Source organism: Plectrocnemia conspersa, unplaced genomic scaffold, assembly GCF_051122295.1.
Source record: "Plectrocnemia conspersa isolate PC_06_02 unplaced genomic scaffold, ASM5112229v1 ptg000008l, whole genome shotgun sequence".
Taxonomy (NCBI): Eukaryota; Metazoa; Arthropoda; class Insecta; order Trichoptera; family Polycentropodidae; genus Plectrocnemia; species Plectrocnemia conspersa.
This window is the reverse complement of record NW_028277172.1, coordinates 2,708,628-2,733,274: the sequence shown is the minus strand read 5'-3', so window position 1 is coordinate 2,733,274 and position 24,647 is coordinate 2,708,628. Positions and strand designations below refer to the sequence as shown.

At 27.8% G+C, this 24,647-nt stretch overlaps 1 protein-coding gene across 1 annotated transcript in view; it reads right to left on the bottom strand.

Annotated features, from left to right (window-relative positions):
- Window positions 1-7,075, bottom strand: part of dati (zinc finger protein datilografo) — a 95,954-nt gene extending 88,879 nt beyond the window's left edge. The window contains exons 1-3 of the mRNA XM_088190409.1: window positions 5,784-7,075; window positions 1,707-1,769; window positions 1,044-1,112 (exon numbers count right to left, since the gene is read on the bottom strand). Coding sequence (XP_088046535.1) covers window positions 1,044-1,112; window positions 1,707-1,769; window positions 5,784-6,245 — 594 coding nt within the window. The 5' untranslated portion in view covers window positions 6,246-7,075. The remainder of the gene's footprint in view (window positions 1-1,043; window positions 1,113-1,706; window positions 1,770-5,783) is intronic.
- Between the last annotated feature and the right edge of the window lie 17,572 nt (window positions 7,076-24,647).

Genomic DNA, 24,647 nt, shown 5'->3' with positions numbered 1-24,647 from the left:
AATAAAGATACATTGAAAAAAATCAGTATTTTGCAATTATGTTTACAAGATATTTTAATCTAATAAAATTTAATGCATCGTATGAATGTTTTGTTGATAAATAGAAGCTATATATTTTTTGTAATAATAATATAAATCAGTGTAATAAATACAAAACGTACTACAGCATTGCATTAATATACTGATTATTCTAATTATAGTTTTATTTAATTTACCCTTATTTAAAATTAGCATATATTTAGTATATGAATTGTGAACTCAAAATTATCTAGTAAATTATTTAAAAAGCTATTAATAATACTTAAAAACCTTTTTTTATAGCACTATTATATATTAAAAAAACTTGCTTCTTATAAATTTCAATATAATTAAAGTATATTTAACTTTAATTATTATTACCATATTTTAACATATTAACAAATACTAGGTTCACTTAAAATGTCATAGAGTCACATTTTTCAATTGCTAAATTCCAATTTGTATATTTATTAGGTTATACACGGGTCACGTAATATTAATTCGTCCATCGAATCGAAAGCTTCAAAGTTTGTCGGTTAATTTTCTAAAGGGGAAAAATACACAAACACACACACACACAAGTCCCAAAGTCAAATACACTAAATCATGTCGCATAAATATTTATAAATTCAAATCGTATGGCAAAAATATCGTCGATTCGTTTGATCGACTATGATTGACTCATATTTATTAATGCGGCACAAAGTTCCATACTAATTCAGTTCCGATCGCTTATCATTATTTTATGGTAAAATGTTGCGAATGATTGGATAAAAAATATGTATGGGGTGGAACCGTTAAACACCGAGACATTTGTTATAAAGAGAGAATTAAAAGCGGACTCACCTTATAATTAATCATGGTTAATTAATTAATAACCAATACCCAGGCGTAATACAGGGCCGGCGTCACGAAGAGCTTTATTATATTATTATATTTTTTTGAGTGCTACAAATACGTGATATCGACCCTGCATATGCCGATTTGGAAGATAACAATACACATTGAAACAGGTGCCAACTCACTCGTTGTAGAGTGGACCAGCACTCTTCCAGGGTTCTCTCAGAGATCGAAGAGTTGGAGCGAGACTGCTGCTTGAAGTTCCAAGTTTTAGGAAAGCATTAAAAGAAGCAAAAAGCATTTTGTTAGTAAAGTGTACCCAAAATCACCACAGATATCTATAATATACACATAAATATAATAATCAGTTTAAATGAGAAGTATTGGGGGTACGGGTACTAATCTAAGGAATGTAAATTAAATTGTGACGTGTGCTATGGAAATGTATAAGAAAGAAGATGATGAAGAATGTCGTCTCGTGATTTGTTATGCTAATGACGAGAATGAGTTATATTGTCGTGATTTTGTCGATCAGTTAGAGTTTAAATAAAAAAATAATAAATTTCTGTATACAAATTACTATCAATTTGATATATTTGTATTATATCATAATAATGTATATGAACATATTTACATAAGCGATTGTTCAAGGCACGCGATCGTTCGATGTCCTGATTTTGTGTATTGCAATTAATATACAGGTTGATTCGTATTGTATTCAAAGTTATTCAAATTGATATTGAGATTTATATTAAAATTGAATTATTTATTATTAACTATAAAATATCAAATCAGCCTGTATGTGTATAGAATATAATGAAGGAATGTGAAGTAAAAATGCGGTTTACCAATGCAAATGGCACGAGTGATCTTTCGCTCATGGAGGAATCTGCAGAAGGTGATTGTTGTTGCTGTCCATGTCCACGTCCAGAAAGAAAGCAATGAAGAAAAAGCAGGATTTCTATGTTAGTAATGAGACAAATTAAATGAGTGTTAAAATGATGATGCTGTTAAGATGATAAATTATTAATAAAAAAATAACATACAAGTTTAATGATGTGTGATGTGTGATGAGTATATTTTTATTGAAATTGTTATACACGACATTGATTAAAGCAGTACAAACATATAATTAGAGTTATTTTTTAATTTATATGAAAAAAATCGGAATTCATAATAGCATGCAAATTGCAAAATTGCAACCCCTAGCGAGGCGTTGAGAACAAGGGGCGTTGTAATGAGACAAAAAATAGGATATCCGCCGTTTTCGCAACAAAAAAATCTCGACTTATTGTTTAATAAACAGGTTTTGCAACGGTTGTGTAAAATTAATTTTTTTTTGAGACACATGGGAAGACAATGAATTTTTGAGACTCGAGTGCGTGTCATTTCAACGCACCTTTGTTTGTATTATGCGTTGTTTTTTTCGGGAATCGAGCGTGAAACTGGAAATGGTTATGTATAGTAATAATAATGGATTCAGTTATGATTATTATGAAGGGTTGAGTTTTTTTCTTGGCAAAGTTCAAAGTGTTTATTTAACATTTCGCCACAAACGCTAACCGCGCCGCTATAAATCATCGTAGCTCACATGTGCGGTTATCACGTGTAATATATCGTTTTTAATAATAGCTAACGTGTATAAGAGTATACGGATTTTTTTAATTTAGTAATATAATAAAAATATATTTTTATTAATGATAATTTAAAAATCTTTTGATGTATATTATAGAATTTTATGTTCATCTCATCCTTACTTATTTTATTTTTTACTACTATAAATTTGTTATAATTTTTTAAGACAATAGCAATAGTTTTGCAAACTTGTTTGGCAACTTTTTAGACTTATGCAATTTTTCTTATAAAGAGTTCCCATGGAGTACACTCAAAAAGGCAAAAACAATGCGATTGCATGAATCGCACCCCTTTCGTCAGTTTCATTGTGCTACTTTTGTTTGATGGGTTCAAACAAAAAAATATATAGCATAATAATAATGTCGGGGATGAGTGCATACGTGTCCCGGTTAAATAGTTAATTTTAATTTGGACCCTATGGAGTACACGTTGAATTTAATTAGCACCCCTCTAAGTAATCTCCAAGAGTGTATTTGTATAAATATGTATTGCATATTATACATTAAATATATTAAAATCTCAATAGAGTTTTATTTATGTACATTAGTCTATAATGTTGATTTTCTTAAGATATGAGTTACATAAAAATATGTTATGACGTAATTTATAATTATTATTTGTATATGAAAAAGTCAAATTTTGTGTTTATTTTTTCAAAATATTTTTTAATTATATTATTTTGTGTTTGTGTACTGTTTTAAAACATTTGTACATTGCATTATACATATTTATTATTTATTTATCATTTTAAAAATATCTGCTTAACGTTTTAATTTATTTTATATTACTTTTCTGGAAGTTTTGTGTTAATTTTAAAAAGTTAAGTGTTTATTCTATATTTTATATATTTTATTCATTTGAATTTGTGTTACTGTTTTAAAATATATGTATTTATATTAATTTATTATAACATAATATTTAATATTTACTTTAAAAATATCTGCTTAACATTTTAATTTATTTTATGTTACTGTTTTGGAAGATTTGTGTTTATTTTAAATATTTAAAGTATTCTTTCAAAATATTTTTAATTATTTGCTTCTGTGCTACTGTTTAAAATAAGTATCTATATATAAAATTAATTATACGTTATTATTAATTATTAATTATTCTAAAAATATTTTCTTAGCATTTTAATTCATTTATCATTACTTTTTTTGTTAGGCTTCAAATTTTAAAATGGTTATTTTTAGTATTATTTTATTTTGGGTTACTGTTTTAAATAAATAAATTTATTAAATATTCATAATTTATTATATATGCTAAAAATATCCGCTTACCGTTTTATTTTGTGTTACTGTTATAAGTAAAAAAAATATTTAAGTGTTTTACTCGCGTTGTTTTTTTTAATGAGTCTCTCTATATTTCGCCGGAGATTGTCCCAGCATCTTCAGGAGTTTTCACATTTTTTTTTCATTAAAACCAATAATAATAGTGCGAATAAAAAAGAGAGACTCATTCAAATAAACAACGCTAGTCAAACACGTAAATAATTTTTTTTTAAATATATTATCGCGTAAAAAATATAAACTATTTAATAATATATATATATATATATATATATATATATATATATATATATATATATATATATATATATATATATATATATATATATATATATATACATATACATATATATACATATATATATACATATATATATATATATATATATATATATATATATATATATATATATATATATATATATATATATATATATATATATATATATATATATATATATATATATATATATATATATATATATATATATATATATATATATATATATATTATTACATAATATATTTATTATTTATTTTAAAAATATCTGCGTTACAATATTATATATTTTTGTTACTTTTTTTCGGAAGTTTTATGTTTATTTAAAATTGTTATAGTTTTTATTTTTAAAAATATATTTTTTTTGTGTTACTGTAAAAAATATATACTTATGAATAATATTTAATAATTATTAACTATTTATCTTTAAAACAACTGCATAAAATTAAATTTATTTTATTTTACTGTTTTTTCAAATAATAAAAATAATGAGAAATATATTTATCATTATTCATTCTAAAACTATCTGCTTATCTTTAATCTTACTAAAACTTACTAAACAGCAATTTCTTAATACATTGCTTAAGCATATGTAATGTTAGTTATTTATAATATATTTTTTATTTATTTACGATGCATTAAATAACACATTGCACATGCATGTACTATGTGCGAGCTAACATGTGTTTGTAATCGGAAGGGTTATTTTTTTATTAGTGACCAGTAACCCTTTGAGCAGCGGTAGTTCCAGTTTTTTAGGGTCTTTGTTGTCTAAACAAAAAGAAACCGGAACAAGGTCCCATCTTGGTGCAAGTTGTTTGAGGATCGCACAAATAGTCTCTTGACAATTATATTAATATAATGTATTATACATAATTTGCTATTTGATAGATTATATATAAAGATATACATAAAATAATGGTTTTTTTCTTAACCACGCAATGATGTTCGCTCAAGTGAAAAGCAAAAAAAAAAACGTCCAAAGGGTTAAAGATTGATATAATTGACCCTCATTCACATACATACGTAGCATGCTTTTACCGACGATTGCATGTGAATTATATAAGAGTGTTTATCGAGCGACCCTCGCGAGTTTATATTAAAAGGCTTTTGTTACCTGAGGATATTTTGAGGATACCATATGCTCAGATTTGGGTTCAACGCTTTTCGACGACGTGGCCAAAGGGTCAGTCAGTACGGAAACAAACTCCAAAGTGAGAGGGTCGCCCTTTTTGAAAAATTGCAACTTCCAAAAAACTTTTTCGATCAGTAAGTGTGAAGTGAAAAAAAAACATAAAAGTGCATACGTGTACGAAAATTGTGTCGGCGAATGCCATTATCATAAATCAAGGTGAAAAAAAATCATATGATTTATTCGCATGCGATATTATGAAAAGCGATCGGATGATGTGTCGTGTTCCATAAATAATTATATATATATTTATATATAATATATATATGAGAATAATAATGAATTGAAGTTTTCCTACTCGCCGTTAGGTGCTGCAGGGGTTGCTAGCAAAATAACACCCCGTTTTTCCGCTTATCATTTCTCAGAACCACAATGGTTTTCTTAGGGGTTTAACGTTCAAGAAAATCGAGAAAATAATATTGTGTGGTTTGAATATTTGCTATTATTGTGTGTGTGTTTATGAGTGTGAGTGTTGATTTATATATATTATACATATATGACTGTTTTTAAGTGATGAATAAGGACTTACTTGTATTTCATTGACGAGTTTTTCAGTCATTATCTTGTGGTCTGCCGGTGCTCCGAGCATCGAAGGCATGCCAGGAACTCCAGGTGTCATGTGTCCCGGTGTTAATTGCGGTTGTGAAGCAGTCGTGAGTTGTTGGGAATGCTGTTGGTTGGTAGTGATTTGTTGACCGCTAGGCGTCAATTGCTGCTGTTGTTGCTGCTGCTGCTGTTGCGATTGTCCCGGTGTTAATTGTTGAGCTTGTTGCTGTTGCTGTTGTTGCTGTTGATTGGGTGTCATTTGCTGCTGTTGTTGTTGATTAGGCGTGAGCTGTTGAGGCTGATTCTGTTGGTTGGGCGTCATTTGCTGAGTCGGAGTGAGTTGGTTCGGAGTCATCTCTTGCGGACAAGGTGATTGATTTCTGCTGTGCTGCCAGAACTCAGGGCTCGGTTTGAACTGTCTCTGCTGCTGGACGTCGGCTGCCATGTTGTTCAAATTCGGTATTTGGAGGGACAGAGGGGCAGCCCGGAGGTCGAGGGCGCTGTGAGTGTTAGCCGCCCCCGGGCCTGCGCCCCCAGCGCCCCCCTGGCCTCCTCCTTCGGCCGCCGCCGTGATCTTGAAGGAGTTCTGCAGCCAACTGGTGACAAAGTTCTCCTCCTCCACCTTAGTCGGCGCCAATATGTCAGCGTTGAGAAAAATCTTGACGGCCGTTTGCAAACACAGCGGCAAATTATCTTGGGGTCTGTCGGGACCCTGCTTCGGCGATTTCCGCTCTAAGCCTCCGTCCGGAGTCTGATTTAAATTCCTCTGAAAAGGATTGACTCCTAGAAGCTCCGGATTTTGGAGGAGCCTCTGGAGCGGATTCTGCGTCGATAGATTTTCCGGCGATTGGCTGAGCAGCCTCGCCAGTGGGTTAATATTTGCGACGTCTTCGGGTGGTGCTTGGCTCAGCAATTTTTGAAACGGGTTGTGGCCAGGCGAGGCTTCCGGAGGCTGATTGTATAGCCTCGGGAAAGCCGCGTGGCTCTGATAGTCCTGGCTGAACTTTGAGAAATCCAGGCTTGATAATTTATGGAACGGTAGTCGATAATCTACGCCCGGAGCTCGCTGAACACTTCCTCTCGAAATATCCAGCTGTGCGTTGGCAATTTTTGCTGATTCTTCGGCTTCCGTTTCAGAAACATATACTCGTCGAATAAATCGACGATCCTCTTCCGGTATATTTGAGTGCTTAACTATTTTTTTAGGACGAAAACGATGCGATTCGCGCGCCGCGTTCAGTTGCCGTCGGAGAACGCGAGTCGGTTTCGCACAGGACAAATTTTCATCGGATCACAAAATTTACAATTCGCTTTCACAGAACACTCGGATATTGTCACTAGCATAGGAAAAAATATCGACGATCGACTCAAATGACGGCAGATGCGAAAAAACAATCGGACCGACACGTTTAGAGCGACGCAAGATATTCTATTATTATTATAAATTCAACAGGAACTAAAATTATTTTATAATATATATATTTATATTTTTTCCATTATACGTATACTTGGTCTAGATTTTTTATTTAGATAGATATAATATTTTTAATGAACACTTTGTTTATGCGACGAAAATTATAGATATAAATTATTTATCACACCAACTTCCAAATCTTCTGATGGACGACGAACGCTGATATCGATATAAATTACTTTTTTTTTTAAATATAATAAAACTTAGCGAACGATTTTCCGGTCTTGTTGCAGTTTAATAATCCGTAAGAACCTGCGAAAATAAAAAAATAAACTATTTTACACATCGTACATATATTTGAGTCGTATATAATATAAATAATGCGTTAAAATGTTTTTTTGTATTTATTATAAATTTTTATAAATTTTCAGATTGGCGAAAAACCGGAAATGACCCTAGGACTTTAAGAGATCATACGTCAAATCATATGTCCGGCCGATCCGGCATCGGCTATCGTTTAGGAGCATATATGTGTCCTGTTCCGGACACATAAACGCACATGTGGCTCGCACACATGAACGTCCAGACGCGTGTGTACACACGGGAACACACACGCGCGTGCGGGTCGCCCGCGGGCCATAGTAAACCCAGGACCTCTCGGACAGTACCGAACGCATCACCGACCGGAGATAATGTTTTAAACAATATCATCACAAAACCAATAAATAATAACAGTGATAAAATAATGTGACGGTTCAATAATATAATAATAATAATAATCATCGCGCTTGAATTTTATTACAATTCCAAAAAATCACTGTTTTTATTTATCTCTGATAAATGATTTTAATTTCGCGGATTCATTTAAAATAATAATAATAATAATAACGCGCGCTCGAGATGATTTTTTAATTTCACTGTTTTGTTTATTGTAAATGATTTTAATTTCACGAACACCTGCGATAAATAATAATAATAATTACGATACGCGTTTTTTTTAAATGCACTGATTTTAATTGTTTATTTTATTGAAATATCACTGCTATTATTTATTGCTGTTTTTTGAATGATTTTAATTTCGCACTGTGTCGAATGTCAAAGTCCGGAAAAGTCGGAAAACGTCACAAAATGTTTGGAAAAGCGCGGTTTAAATTGTTTAATAGTTGTTATTGTTGTTGCTAAATTATTGTTATTATTATTATTATTTATATCCGGACCCGGTTGTTCGTCGCGAGAAGTCCGTTCCGTAGGCGTCGTCGCGCGCGAGTGTTTCCCAAGACGTCGTCCTAAGACGCACCTTCTTCCCGAGCGGTTTCGGCGGAGACTAAGTTCCCGGTCCGGAAAACTTGTCCGTATATACAAGTGTGTGTGTGTGCGTCCGCGGGACGCCGGCGTCTTGTGGCAGCAGCGCCGCGCCACTGGGATGTGCCTTAAGACGCCTCACTGGGAGGGGTCGAGGGGCGAGCGAGGCGCCCGGGAGGGTGAGGGGGAGCCGCCAGAGAGGGACGCCGCATTCCGACGCTTTTTTGCCAGCGCTGCTGGAAGAGCTAGCAGCGCCTCTCTTAGACGCCGCGGCGCCAACCTGCGGCCCGCGAACCCTCCACAACACCCCCCAAAACACCCACCAAAACCACCCTACACTACCTAAAATACTACTTTAAACACATCAAAATCTCTTTAAACATCCATCAGATCAATTCTGAATCGTTTCCATGCATATAATAACGTACGAGGCACGCGGAAAAACGATCACAACCCCTGATTTTAGACGTCGGTGGACTTGGAGGCCACTTGTTCTTGCGCGCGGCGCGCCGGCGCGGACAACCCCTTGGAAAAATGGGCACTTTCTTCGCACCGGACACTACAGCGCCGGACGCGGCACTGGCAACACACGGACGCCACTGACTCGCGTCTCCGAATCATTCACGTACGTACGATCAAATCTTTCATACATAAAAAACGCATTTTCTGTTTCAGATAGCCACAATCAAAATCATATATATCCAAATGTATTATTTAATATCAAATCTTAATAAATCTTCATATATAAACATTGAAAAAAAACTGTTTTTATTCGCTTCTAACTATACAACAAATAAGAATTAACATGGCCCACATTTCCCCTCCTCTATTCTAAATCATAGAATCCAAATAAACTCATTCACAAGTATCTCACTCGCACGCATATAAAAGACAGCACTCATAGAAAAGGATGGAGCTATCTGACTATTTTTTTTCTCGGCCCGCTCCTAACGTGCAAAAGAAATGGGAGAATTCTTTCTTGAACTTTTTTTTAAAACGTATTCATAGAAGTGTTCGCGTCTCGCTCGCGCCGCTGTAGTTTCTCTTTCTCGCTCGCGCTTTTTTTATTACATCCTCGGACGCAATTCTTTTTCTGTGCTAGGGTTGGTAATTTAAATTTTTGTGTACGCCCCCCGGGTGGAGTTTTGGTTCTATGCGGCGCGTGCATTTGTTTATCAAACAAACTTCATATGAATATAAAAAAGTCTTATATAAGAGTAAGACTCGTAGTGAATGCATAAATAATTATATAAACGGACTACATTTAGTATATGTGAGTATTAATTTCGAAGTTCAGGGCTACTTTTAACTGCGTCATGTGAATATTTAAATGAATAATTAAATAAATATTTTGCGCTGTGTTAAAAATTTCATAATACAAAAAAAGTGATTTTTCTGAAATATTTTTTAATATTGCAACTAATTAAATAATTAAGTTTTTAGTTATTATTTTTTTATTATTGGGCTACTTTTAACTGCACCGTATGATTATGTCTTTGTTTTATTTGTTTACTTAAAAAAATATTTTATATTATTTCGAATGCTTAAGAATACAAAAAAGCTATGTTTTCTTTATGTAAATACAAAAATGATTTGTAAGAAAAAATCAATTTTTCATTTTTAATTTAATTTAATTTAATTTAAAAAAATCTAGTCAGGAAATATTAAATATTAAAAAAATAAATTTGTTTGTAATATGTCCGAGTTTGTCATTTTAACTTATTTTATAATATTCTTTCCAAATATTTTTAATATTGTGACTTCTTAAAATATACTCTACGATGTCTAACTTGATTTATTAGTGAAAATTAAAGTGTTCAAATTAAAATTTAATTTATTCTTGAATTAATAAATTTAAAAAAATGTTTATAAAATGTCCAAGTTTGCCATTTTACATAATTTATAATATTTAGATTAGAAATATTTTTAATTAATATTAGAAATATTTTTATTATTGTGAACTTGACTTTACGATGTTTAATTTGATTAATCAGTGAAAATTTTTATGTTTAATTTTTAAAATAATCTACTCTTGATTTAATAAATTAGTATAAAAAAATTAATTTGTTTATATGTTCTAATTTGTCACTTTAGCATATTTAATAATATTAAAAATGCTTGAAAATATAGAAAAGTGATTTAAACGAAATATTTTTATCATTGTCACCTCTTAAAATTGTCTCTTTATAATTTAATTTGATAACTTAGTGAACATTTTAGTGTTTAATTAAAAAAATAATCTCTACTTATAAAAACTTTGTCATTTTAACATAGTTTTTAATATTAACCAGTAATGTTAAGGAAGAATTTGTTTTTCACCTAAATAAGTGTTCACAGTACATTTATTTATGTTTTAAGAATCATAAATATTGAATAACAATATTATTAAAAATATATTTATTTAAAATAATAAACCTTATTTTTATAAAAAAAAAATTGATTATTTTATATTTTGAAAAAAACCTTTGATTGATCAGATAGCGCATTTAAATGTAGCCCAATGATTTATTATTATTTTTGTTGTGCTATAATTTTTATTTATTAAATCCGTATAAAAGTTTTATTCTTAGGAATATTTAAATTCTAACTATTACATACTAAATGATTAAATTTTATTGTACGATAAAAAAATGTATTTTATTGAATAAAATGATTATTAATTTAATGCATGGCGCAATTAAAAGTAGCCTAAGTCAATAATTAAGTAATGAATTGTAAAGTATTTTTTTACTGTCGTTATAAATTCGATTAAATATGTCAATGTCAAAATAATGATTCTATTGTAAGAAAGACAAAATTTGGTGTATAATTTTATAATGTATAGTGAAGTATTTCTGTTGATGTTATAAATTCGATTAAATATGTCAGAATTATAATTTTATCTGGTTAACTATTACGTGCTATATGATTTAATTTTATTGTATGAAAGACATTAAAAATATTTTATTTATTATAATGAAAAGAAATATTACAATCGGCGCATTTAAAAGTAGCGTAAGTATTTAATTCACAGTCAAATATTTTTAAGTTGCTTTAAATTCGATCTAATATGTCAGTATTTTATTCTTAGGAATATTTAAAGCTTACTAATAAATAATAAGTAATTGAATTCTAACGTGAGAAAAAAATTGTGTACTAAAAATAATCACTTAAACCTTAAAAACTTTGATTATGAGAGTATCCTTTTAAGAATATTCAAAGTTATTGTTGTAATTTTGATGTAATGAAGATAGTTACTGCATTTTCTTTGTATCGTTTATTTAAAAATGTACATTAAATCACAAATAATATAGTTAAAGTAAAGAGCGTTTTGTACCTAATAAACTTTTTAACTTGTTTTTCTGGTTAAATTATCACATCTTGATCTAAAAATACCAATAATTAATAGTTTATTTCAATTTAATTAAGACAAATCTAGTTTATTATTATTCGATTAGGATCATGGATATATAAATAAATATTATAAAATTTACTTATTGTTTTTTAATATAATATTTAAGTTAAAGAAATATATTAATAATAAAGAATAAAGTTTTCTGTTGTTATATTATTTACATTAATATATATATAGAAATTAAATTGGTAACAACTTAAATAAGAACAGACTTGAAAAGGTAAGTAAGTATAAATGATATTTTTCTCAAAAATTTGCTTTTTACTTTGATTTTTTAAAAGTCACGTAAAATTCATGATTAATAATTAAATGCCTAAAAAATTTCTAAAAATGCTTTTTTTAATGTTAAAGTTTAAAATCATGTACTTTTAACTCAATAAATTATATTTATCTATATATAAAATAAGATCCACGGTTTGAGACACAGCTAAGAAACTATGCGACTATCGGAGGGTAGTTGTACCAAAGGGGTAGCCGCTATTCACATTCACTATACATTTAAGCATATTTTAAAAATATGATCTGCTAATTAAAAAAATATTGTTTGCGCAACGTGATGTGCCCAACACAATCGCATATTTTTTTTAATACGCATCGCAACACCCAAATTTGACCCTATTGTATATCTTTGACCTTAGGGTCTTTGACTATTGTTTGACCAGCAGCTGTCCCTCTGTACCCATAAAACACACACCTTTCGGCTAAAATCTAAAACCCTTTGATATATTTTTTGCATTGCACATTTTTGCGTTAGATACTACTCCATAAAATAAACAGTCAGATCGGCGTCAATATTTGAGTTTGATGACTTCAAAGAACTCGACGAAAGGAGATTTCTTATTATGTGTTTCAACACCTCGACCCCGCGCGTTAAAAATTGTGCGTGGCAATTTTAATTAAAACCGCCTTTGCTCCGTGTGCAAATAAAATATACACAGTGTCCCTTTTTTTGTCCATTTCCCCGACACTTGGTCTTTTTTCAACGTCGGATAATTAATTTTATTTCATTCCGAGAAACAACCCCTTCGCACCCACAACATGTTGTAATGTATTAGAGGCGTGCTTTATAATATTTTATAACCGGTTCTTGGACATGTATAAACGTTAATAAAATAGATCATAAGCTAAAATATTAAACATGTAATCTATATACTTTGTGTGTGTATTAAAATATAATACAAGTATTATTTATATAAATTTATATTACGTGCCATCTGTAGTGGAATAGTCTTATCAAACAATAATTAATATTATTTAATATAAATGTAAAATATATATGTACAATTTATATATTATAAATTATATTTAAATTATAAAATAGTAAATTTATAATTATTTAAATACACAAAAAAATATTTAAATTTATTTGAATATAAATAAATCTACCCTATTTTAAGGGCTGTGAATTTGAATGGTTCGAAACTTAGCTAAATTTTCTTATTGGATTCTGATAAGAGTGACACGTATTCCATTTGCCATTGACACGATGAACTTGTGCATTGTGATTTGTGTTATCTCAATTATTCATGTCAAAATGCAGTTATTCTGTTAGATATTGAAAGCAAAACTTATTATTTTGAAAAACGTTTCTGTACAATAATAAAATATACTGATTAATAAGTTTGAAGTACAAAGAATGAATTTGTAGTAACGTGTTCATAGTATATTTTAAAAATATCTTTATATGTATGTAAGTAATTTTTTTATGTATTTAAAATCTTTTTTTAAAAGTAATTTTACTTTAAACTAAGATGTGCAAAAAAAATATAGGTTATTATAGTGTTTTTTACGTTGCAATTTATGTATAATTTTTGGATTTATTAATATCAGAACTACCAAATAAAACTAATGTTATTAAAAAAAATATATTTTTAGTCATAAAAAATACTGGACTATTTACTGACAAAAAATTAATTAGTCATTTACTTTTAAATACAGTACAAGTCATATAATATACAGTAAGTTATTATTGCATATTATAAATTTATAAATTGGCAATAAATTTTTTATAAAAATATTTCATACTCTTTTTTAAGTAGTCTAGCAATGCATATCACATTCATCCCTCGATCTACGCGGTAGATACGTTCCAGCAAATATGTAGATCGAAGTATAAAATTAAATTTATAATAAAACGATCGAATAGTATTCACGTGTACTTTCAAACGTTTTTTAATTTCAAGCAAAACTTCAGCGATACATGCGCACTTTAAAAAACAACTCAGAACACACCGAATGGGCAGTGAAAGAAGTTCCAGATGTAGGTCAAGTGCAAAAACTAGGAGTAAACCATTAACTTATGCGTTTGTACATCACCAATCTACACGTGTGGAACCTAGTATGTTCGATTTGTAGTATTTAAAAAATACTTTTTTCCAAACGCGTAAATGGAGTAACAAATAAATTACTTATTTTTAAAAATTCAACATTAATTATTAAAAATAGGATTTTAGAGAGTTAATGATCATTTAACTTCAAAGCACTTATTTGAGTTATCGACTATTCATTAAAACTACTGGGAAATTAATTTAATTAAAAAATATAATCAAATACTTTACTGCTGTAATTAAATCATTGTAATACAAGATTACTTATTAATATGCCATTAAATAAAATGGTCACATGTTATAGTTGCCGTTCCAAGTTTTAAATAAATACCTAACCATTTATTCAACTTATTGACAATTTAATAAAACTACTGAAAAAGATATATTTTTTTTCGATAATTTTGTATAATTTTAAAAATAAAATAAATATTTAAAATTTATTGGATTGCTACAATATGTAAAAAAATATTAGGGCGAATCATATTTTAATTTGCACTAATAATAGTGACGTTTTATATATTTTTTTCATTTGGCAATATAAAATAAATATTTATAATATACTAATTTTAAATGCAACATTATAACTATTTCATTATTTATTTTTATCACTAATAATAATGTGCAACTTCTGAAAGTTGTGAATCATTACCTCAATTTTCGTATTGGTTCTGCGCCAAAAAATATCCAGCATGGCCGCAATGGAAAAATTTCACTGAGGCGGCCATTTTTATTTCATCACTATGCACTAGCTCATCACGTGTGTCCGGATGTAAAAATATCTTGCAATTTCAAACGCGATTGAAGTAGTTTTCTATAACGCTGTTACGCAATCGTCATCTTGGACACCTTTTTGAACAAACCTCTCGTAAGTAGAAAAATTAGCCAAAAAGAACATATAACCAGACACGTGGTCATGTAGATTAGATGAAATCTGATCATAATCAGTTGTCTTTAAAAATGTGTGTTAAAATACATTAATATTAAGGGAACACGTGTAGCCGACTTCTTGTGTAAAAATTATTCGACGAACTGGACACGTAACGCGAAATTGAGGTCTAAAAAGATATAGAAAATATTGCGATTTGTCGGGGGAGAAAAAATTAAAAATTGCTGACTTTGATTTTCTTATAACGTGATAAGTACAAATTGTAAGTAAGTGAAAATATATCTTATGCAAATAGTAATTAAAGAACAAAATAGCTTGCCACTGTAAAGGCGCATACTTTATTTTTAAGGTCGAAGTTTCAATTTTATCTATGTGCTTGAAAAGTATACATAAAATGCGGATTGCAATCTAGGGTTGTCAATGAAATCTGGGTTATAATTAAAATAATATTAATTTATTTTAATATATTATAAATAATCAAATATTTTTTTAGAATTTATTATTTATGACATGATTTTTGTTTTATTATTTATTTAACTAATTAATATATAAAATTTGAGTATAGATATTGTTTGCAGACTCGTGTGTCCCTGATGTGCATTTTTCTAACACTTATCAGCGCTTTAGTGATAAATGCAATGAAAAAGTTTCCTACTGATAACCTTTTCTTTTGCGTCATTGGTTTTGAAAAATTGTCCTCACTTTGTACATAGAGCGAACTATGAAACAATAATATCGTGCAAGGACTTTAATATGTACTTTTGGATTTAGTACATTATACGTTATATATGCGATGATATAACAACGGGAACTGTGCTAAGGTTAAGGCAAATTATACACATATGCTATGCGCGATGATTACACATTAAGTAGATAATTATTTTCTTTAGGCAAAAATATGAATAATTTACAACATTTGTGCAAAAATATTTTTTTAAATTTTAATTAAAAATTATACATATAATATTTTAGAATAAAATTGATTAAAATATCTGTATTAAAAAGCTACAACAAACTTGATAAAAGAATACATTACTTGATTAGCAAAGATTTGTCCTATTGTTTTAAAATCATTTAATCAAATTTGTACTTACAATAAAAAAAAATACGACGGTAATAATAATTTTAAATAAATATTTTTGACTTCTAGATTTACTTATGTAATGATTCAGTATATTAATATTAAAAACGGTAGATTTACGGAGTACCAATCATAATTATACTTTTCGAAACTCAAGGCTAAAAGGCTTGTTGCCATTGCGGCCTAAGATCTATATTTAACAGATTTTTATATATATAAACACCATTTAAATCGATAAAATACATACAGAAAAGCTTCTTATTAGATTTTTTTATTATTAATTAATTAAAGAAAAATTTCATATACTATATTAACGAGCGGTACAAGTCAGCGACTAATATCTAAAAGACCTGGTTTTAAATATCATATAGACCCAACATTTCTATCGTATCTGTTAAATCAGAATTGGTAAATACTATGTTATTTTAATTTATTAATATAGTTTGGGTTTTCCTATATTTTCCTGATCTCACTGATAAATAATTAAAATAAAATTGTTAATAAATCTCTTTATTGTAAGCTAGAATTAGATTATAATGATTTATACATTTTGATTGTAGTCTGTGGTTCTCTACTTACTTAGTAGGTGTTGTTTTTTTTTACATTTAGTCAAAATATAGTCATTTATTATTTATTTAAATATTTTTTTTAAATATAATAAAAACATGTAATTAAAAATGTTAATATATCATATGTGCAATATCAATATTAGTGGTTATTATATAATATTAATTCTAATCGATCATTACAGATTCGGTTTTCCAAGATTTTCCTAATCTTACGAATGAATAATTCATTAGTTGTTGATTAACAGTCTGTTGCTCACTTACATAGTAGTTAAAATAAAGTAACTATTTATCTAAGTAAAAAATAATTAAATTTTAAAAAATCATACAAAATTAATAATCACTGAACGCTTTAAATAAACCAATTATTTAACTATTGTAAGAACAAATAGATTTTGGCAGTTTTTTTAATTTTTGTTTCGTAACTGGGAGATCAAAATTAATAATTTTAAGAGGTTAGGTTTTTCTAGATTTACCCAATCTTACTGATAAATATTCAAAATAAAATCGATAGTGAAATATAATATTATTAAGATATAATTACATATTTAGATTTTAATCTGTCGCTCAAGTAGCAAACTATATATTAAAAAAAATAGATTACTGATTATTTTACTTATATATATAAATTATGTAATTAAGTTAATGATAATTTAAATACTGTTTTTTATTTCTATACCTAATCAGAATTATTAATTAACATACAATTATAATTTTGATCGATCATTATATTATAGATTTTTTAGTGGCTTACATAAATTGTAAGCTATATTATTATTTTATACTGATTTACACATTTCAGACTGTGGCTCACTACTTTCTTAGAAGTTGTTGATTTATAAAAAAATATTAAAAATAATGTAACTACACATTTATTTATTTAAAAAAAAAGACACTTAATAATTACTGACCGTATGAAAACATGTTGATTTTGCTGTTTTTTTAAAAAATACTTAATTATTAATTTTATTAAATCATTATCAAAAGATCAGAATCAGTGATTATTATGTAATCGATCATTACAGATTTCCTGGTTGAATAATAAAATTGACAGTGACATATATTAATTGTAAGCTATTTAGTAGTAGTAATAGTTAAAATATGTTGATTTCGATCTGTAGCTAATTACTTATTTATTTGTTAATTTTTAAACATGCATTTAAAATAAAGTATCTAAGCATTTATTAAAAAAAAACAACATACAATAATATAATAATAAGAAAAACATACTATATAATCACTGACCGTTTAATAAACGATAATTTAATTATTGAACTAAACACTTATTCAAGTTAATGAGCATTTTAATATCTTGAAGGACAAAATTAGTAATTTTTATGCAATTTTAATTCTGATCGCTCATCATAGATTACATTTTTTTAGATTTTATTTATATCACTGAATATACTAAAAACAATTTAAAAAAATATTAGCTACTATGTTAATAGTTTATATTTGTTGATTTACACTCTTTTTTATAGTCTATATTTTAGCGGTTATTGATTGTGTTTACATCGTTGTAATGCATTGGGCTAACAACACATTGCAATGTAAAATTTATAATTTATAATAAATTAAAGCATGTTTTTTAAAAAGCTCTATTTTATTAAAATTAGTATTGGTGTATACTTAATAAATACACAATTTTTAAATCAATCAATTTGTTTAATTTAAAAAATAAAATAAATTTTATTAATGACCGTTAAAAAATATTAAAAATTGCAAAATCAGACAGCTAAAAAAAATTAAGGAGGCTGTATTATTAAAAGTACTGTTTAATTAAATTATTGACTTGATAAGTACAGGCAATTTTAAAATCGCTCTTTTTGTATAAGTTTAATAAAAACTGCTTTATATTTTTTAATTGTATTTTTGTTAAATAACTTTTCACTAAAATCATTAGTCACTTAATAATTTAGATTTTTTTTATTATTGATTTTAATTAAATTAAAATAAATATGATAATAATTAGATATTATACAAGCAAGTATAATTATGTATTCATGTTAGAATTAGACTGGCAATTAAAATAAATAAGCAAATTGTAAGTAGCTTCTAAATTCTTGGAATGGTTTATCAAAACAATGTATTATTGTATTCGTACACATGTGCAAAAGCATATAAACAAATACATATATACATAAATGCATTCGAACTACAAATTTGCACATTAAAATAACAAAGAACACATCTATATTCTTCCGTGAACATTGTTCTAAAAATAATATTCTTCTTAGCGACTTTCAACTACTCATTCTTTGATGGATTCCACACGACGTACGCATTTCGCAACAATACATCAAGTGCTCGTCTTAATTTCAATGATGATTTGTTATGCTACAAAGCACCTTTCAATCGGTTTAATTTTAACTTTAAGTTATGACAACATTTTTCATGAATATGTTAATCAATTTCAACTATTTAATAATAGAGTGCACAATCTAGTTTTACAAGTCAAAATACTGGTCTAGGAGAGTAAAAATTTGCAACGGTAATTTGACGATCGTATTTTATTATATATTATATTTCTATGTTATAATAATATATTTTGCATGCGTAATTGTGAACTAACCGTTAAAACCGTTTTATGCTTTGCATCTGGTTCGATTATGATTGTGTGAGTGTTCGTTGCGCAATATGCATTTTTTATTAATCTATTTTATGACGCAAAGATGCATGATGTCTTTGATGCAGCAGCAGTAAAAAATCGGCAAAGTTTCGTAATAAAAGTACCGTGACCTGCCCGAATGCATTTCTTGTTGCGTTCTCGGCGAATGCACTGGCGAAATGATGCAAGTAAAAAAAGAACGAATGCAAAAACGGGTTGAGGCTGAAGAGAAAAAAAGCAAGCACGCCGGAGCAGTGGCTCTCAAACTACCATATCTAAATTTTATAAAAAAATATTAACAAAATTAATTTAATCCTAATCCTTATTTTTTTATATAGTCTTTCTATCTCCTCTAAAAAAAATTGTAAAATCCCTAAAAAATATTATAGTATTATTTATATTTTATTATTTTTCAATTCAAAATTTAAACTATTTTATAATATTTCATTACAAAAGTAAGGTATTAAATATATATTTAAAAATATTGTTGAATTGTATGTTTAATATGATTTACAATATTTTTCATTAGTAAATAATCGTGATAAAAATATAAATACAAACGTCATTTTAATAAACTGAAAAAAGTTGTACCAGTAAAAGTTTTATTTTTTTTTTAGATTTATGAGATCAAAATTAGTGATTATTATTTAATTATGATTAGGTTTTCTTAGATTTTCAAATCTTACGGATTAATTAAAATTAAGCTAGGTTTTATGTAATAAATATAAAAATCTTTAATAATGATCTAGTTCAGCTAATTGAGAATATTATATAAATATAATAGACAAATTATCAACATTTTTATATTAAATACTGATACAATATATTATGAATATAAATACTGGTAGCATATTTAAAAAATCTTACATAGATGAAAATTCATTTAAATCAATAGTCTATGTTAATGTCATCAATATTGTAATAAGTGATTGTCTTATTTAAAAAAATACTTTATATAAAGCCTTGAAAAAAAAACATTAAAAATAAATATTATATAAATACTTTTTTTGTATATAAAAAAAAAATATATATATATATATATATATATATATATATATATATATATATATATATATATATATATATATATATATATTTTATAGAAAAAGTATTCTTTTTCCTTAATTTGAAAAAAACTATTTGGATTAAGCAACTTTAAAAATATTATGATATAAATCTGGTAAATTATTGCTGCTACAAAAAATAAAAATATAATAAAGTATTTTATAAATCTCCTAGTGACATAACATATAACATTTTCAAATCAAATGCCTAATTAAATTTATTAAAATATGGAAAGTGTTATTTTATTATGAGTTACGGAGAATTCATGAGCATGTCTGGAGCATCACAGCCGAAATATAGAAATTTAGGTGTAAATCGCAATGAATCCCAAGATTATTTAATATACTATTTAATAGACAAACAAAAACTTTCTATTAAATAAAATCATACCTACATTTTATATTTCATGTTGACTATAAAAATAGGGTACAAAATCTTATAAAAAAATCTTTATAATTTGATTCATTATGAGATAATGTATAATAGTATATAAGGAAATGATTAAATGTTGTATTATTAAAGGTAGATTTTGAAGGGCTTAATATAAAAAGCAGTATTTTCATATTGCAATAAATTTCCTGTTGTATTTAGTTTATTTTAAATATTATTGACCTCAATATAGTGAGCATTATTTATACTGGATTAATAAATACTGATAAGAAAGTACGGAGTATAATCATAATAATTGATTAATAATAATTTATCATACTTATTTACATGCGATTTATAAATATTATTATATTGATAATAGCAATTAAATTAAAGAGAAATATGTTTAAATCTGATGATCAAAAAATAATGTCATCAGTCTGATTATTTTATTAATTTTGCACGCAGTAGACTAGTGCAAATCTAAAATGGTATCATAGTGCATAGTGATATCTTTTAATTTCCATGAACTCTTACACGTGCTAAGATTCGTAATTATATTTGAGATGAGCATAAAAACACTTTTATCAATAATTAAATGCACTGTGTGATAAGAGTTTATATTGATTTTAAAAGTAAGATTTATCTCGTTTGTGTGATACATAAGTATCTTATGTTACAATATGTTGTAATGCAATACATATTTTCTTTCATTTCTAAATATTTTTTTATAGTTTAATTAAGATTTCAGCACAATAAAAAAATCAGTAAAATAAAAATATGTTTTATAAAATATCTTAATTTTAAATACTGGTTAATAAAATAATAGCAATATGTCAAAAACCAAATAATAAAATTAAATACTTTTTTACTATATATTTAAAAAATAAAGGCGAATGAGTCTCTGTCCATTTTACGTTTATCATGAGAAAGAAAACATGTCCTTCCATCCAGAGATGCAGCTCGATAAAAGGCTTACCTGGAAAATCAATATTTGAAGTAGAAGAAAGCAATTAAGACTCAGTCTGAGAAAAATTACTAGCTAATGTGCAAAATCTCACAACTTTCAGTCGAAAATAATCTACTCACATACAAATTTATCTTCAAGCCAGCTTAGATGTATGGTATTCAACTCCATTGATCAGCAAGCAACTCTAGGTCCAAAAATATTTTTTAAAGTGATATTGGATGCTTTGTGGTGTGTTCCAAACTTTCTTATTCACAAATACATCCCAACTAATTGGTCAATAAATTGATTATGAAAAAATCGACTGGAAGATTGAAGAAAAAAATTATTGATTTATAGTTGTCCTGATGAATCACTGATGAGAGATTCACCCACGTGTGCTCAATATCAGGATTAAAGCACAGATAAAAAAATAATTAAAAATCATTAAAAAATCTGAAAAAGCTGAAATATCCAAGTTTACGCGCATCTATGCGAATCCTCGCACATATCGTCGCTTCCAAAACAATTAGCGCCATGTCGTTAATTGACCGTGTCTCTCTGAATATTTTTGAACCGCTGGAATTATACAAACACACGTACGAAACAGCCGCCACAGAGCGGCTAAGGCGAATGACCTGGGATAAATTATATGCACCGAGAGATGCTGAATGCTGCGCGCTGGACCGACCGTGCATAGGTAGTAGTACTACCAATACGATGTGCGTCCGATGCGGTGATGATGGCGGGAAAAAACCGCTTCTTCCTAAGGCCGGGGCGAATCGAATGATTCACCCGATTATAATAAATGGCGTGCCGATAATAAGCGTGTATGAAAAAATAAATTGATCCGAGAGAAAGAGACGCGAGCCGAGGAAGGAAGCGCCATCGCTGCGTGGGGGGTGCTTTTTTAATTCAACTTTCATCTTAAACCATTCAATCTGCAGAGTCGATCAGTGTAATAAATTTCAGTAATCTTTACTATTAAAAAGAAAACTTATTGTTTTTATATTTTCTTGAAACATATGTCTCTTTGGGGGATGATTGTTATTCGATAATATTTTAAAAATGTCATAAAAGCATAATTCTAGTTAACTATTAGTATATATAATAAACTAAAAAATTAGATTGTTTGAAAAGTTTTAAAAAGCTCAATTAAAAATCTTACCATTGGAATCCGAAATTGAAACTCAAAAATACAGCCATTGATTCAGAAGTGATCAATATTTGGGTTACACCCTTATAATTAACCTCTCAATTCAAGATACTTGAATACAATTGATAAAAATAATTAATATAACAATCGACCAAAGTTCGACAAAATCAACATAGGTCTGAATAGCGTAGTCCGTACGGTTTTGTCTGATAACCCGGAGGCCACGAGTTCAAGCCCCGGAAGCAGACTTTATAAAAATGTGCTATTTATAAAAAAAGCTAGCCCTAGCTGCAAAGTGACATCTATTGAGATCAATTTATAAATAATTATATATATATAGACAGGCCAATCTTTTGTCCATCTGAACCGAAATAACTGTTTATGAAAGCAAAGAGAATAAAATCCGGATTCTCTACTAAAAATAATATTTTAATAGTATTGATGAAAATATACAATTGCTATGCTCATCATTATTATTTTTTATATTAAAAACAATCAATATTAAAATTAAAAATTATTTCTCAAAACTTTTTCGAAAAAATGGCAAATTATAGAATTATTTTTGTATTGAAAATAAAATTTGTATGAATATTCTTAAATGTTTTACAATCGCTGTATTTGATTTATAACGCTGCATAAGAAAAGGTAGGTCCGTGCCATATGTTTGAAATAATGCACCTCTTCTTAATAGCTTTTAATAGAGGTCAGAAATATTTAAATGACAAATAATTGTTTACTATTTTCTCAACTACTCCAATTGGCATTAACATTAATTTGATAACCTCAAAACTAAATTGATAATTAGATAGGCAAATGCCACTCTGCGTGGAAAACGACAGATTACAAAAATGTATGGGGCTTTTTAAAATTTGCCTGTCGGCGAACTTATTTGAAATATTGTGGAGGAGCCCAAAATTCCTGTATAACTCAAAGCTCTAATCAATCGAAGTATATAAATCCATGCTAGTCCCTCGATTATTCGCATCCATTATAACAAATCATCATCCTATTGAAGTTTGTTCTCTTAAATGATTATCCAGTTCAATGTTCATCAATTTTGTACTGTAATATTTAAATCAGATATATTTTTTATTTATAAAAATTTCTCGAGAATTGTTGTAAAAATTGAGACTGAAAATAATCATTTTCTTTTTATGAGAAATTAATTACGTGGAAAAATCAGAATGTCTAGTTAAAAGGTTATCAGTGGAACTTATGAGAATTTATATATCTGTTTTTAATAATTTATGATAAAGTTTTAAGATAAATGTTTGATTATAGTGAAAATTGTTGGAAAATCTCTGGACAAAAAATGTACAATGTGTATAAATGAAACGATCAAATTATAATTATTATACTTACTGTACTATTTTTTTTAAATCTAATTGAATATTTTTTAGTTTAGAATAGTATAATCATTGTCAGTTACTTTTAAACTACAATATTTTTTTATTAAACATTATTGCATTTAAACAAGTTTTAAATAACAGAAAATAGAAATAAAAATACATATGAAAACAATGCATTAATCGGTCACTAGAATTAGTATTCTCTTCTCTTTTAACAATTTGAAAAATTACTATATCGAGATAATGCTACCTACTGACTGCGATTTCTGGTTGAAGTATAATGTACTTTTTATGCATATTATTTTTTTTATAAATATCTTATTTACTCGCTGTTGCCTTAATATGCATTTTTTTAATTTTACTATTAAACGATAGTCGGTGACA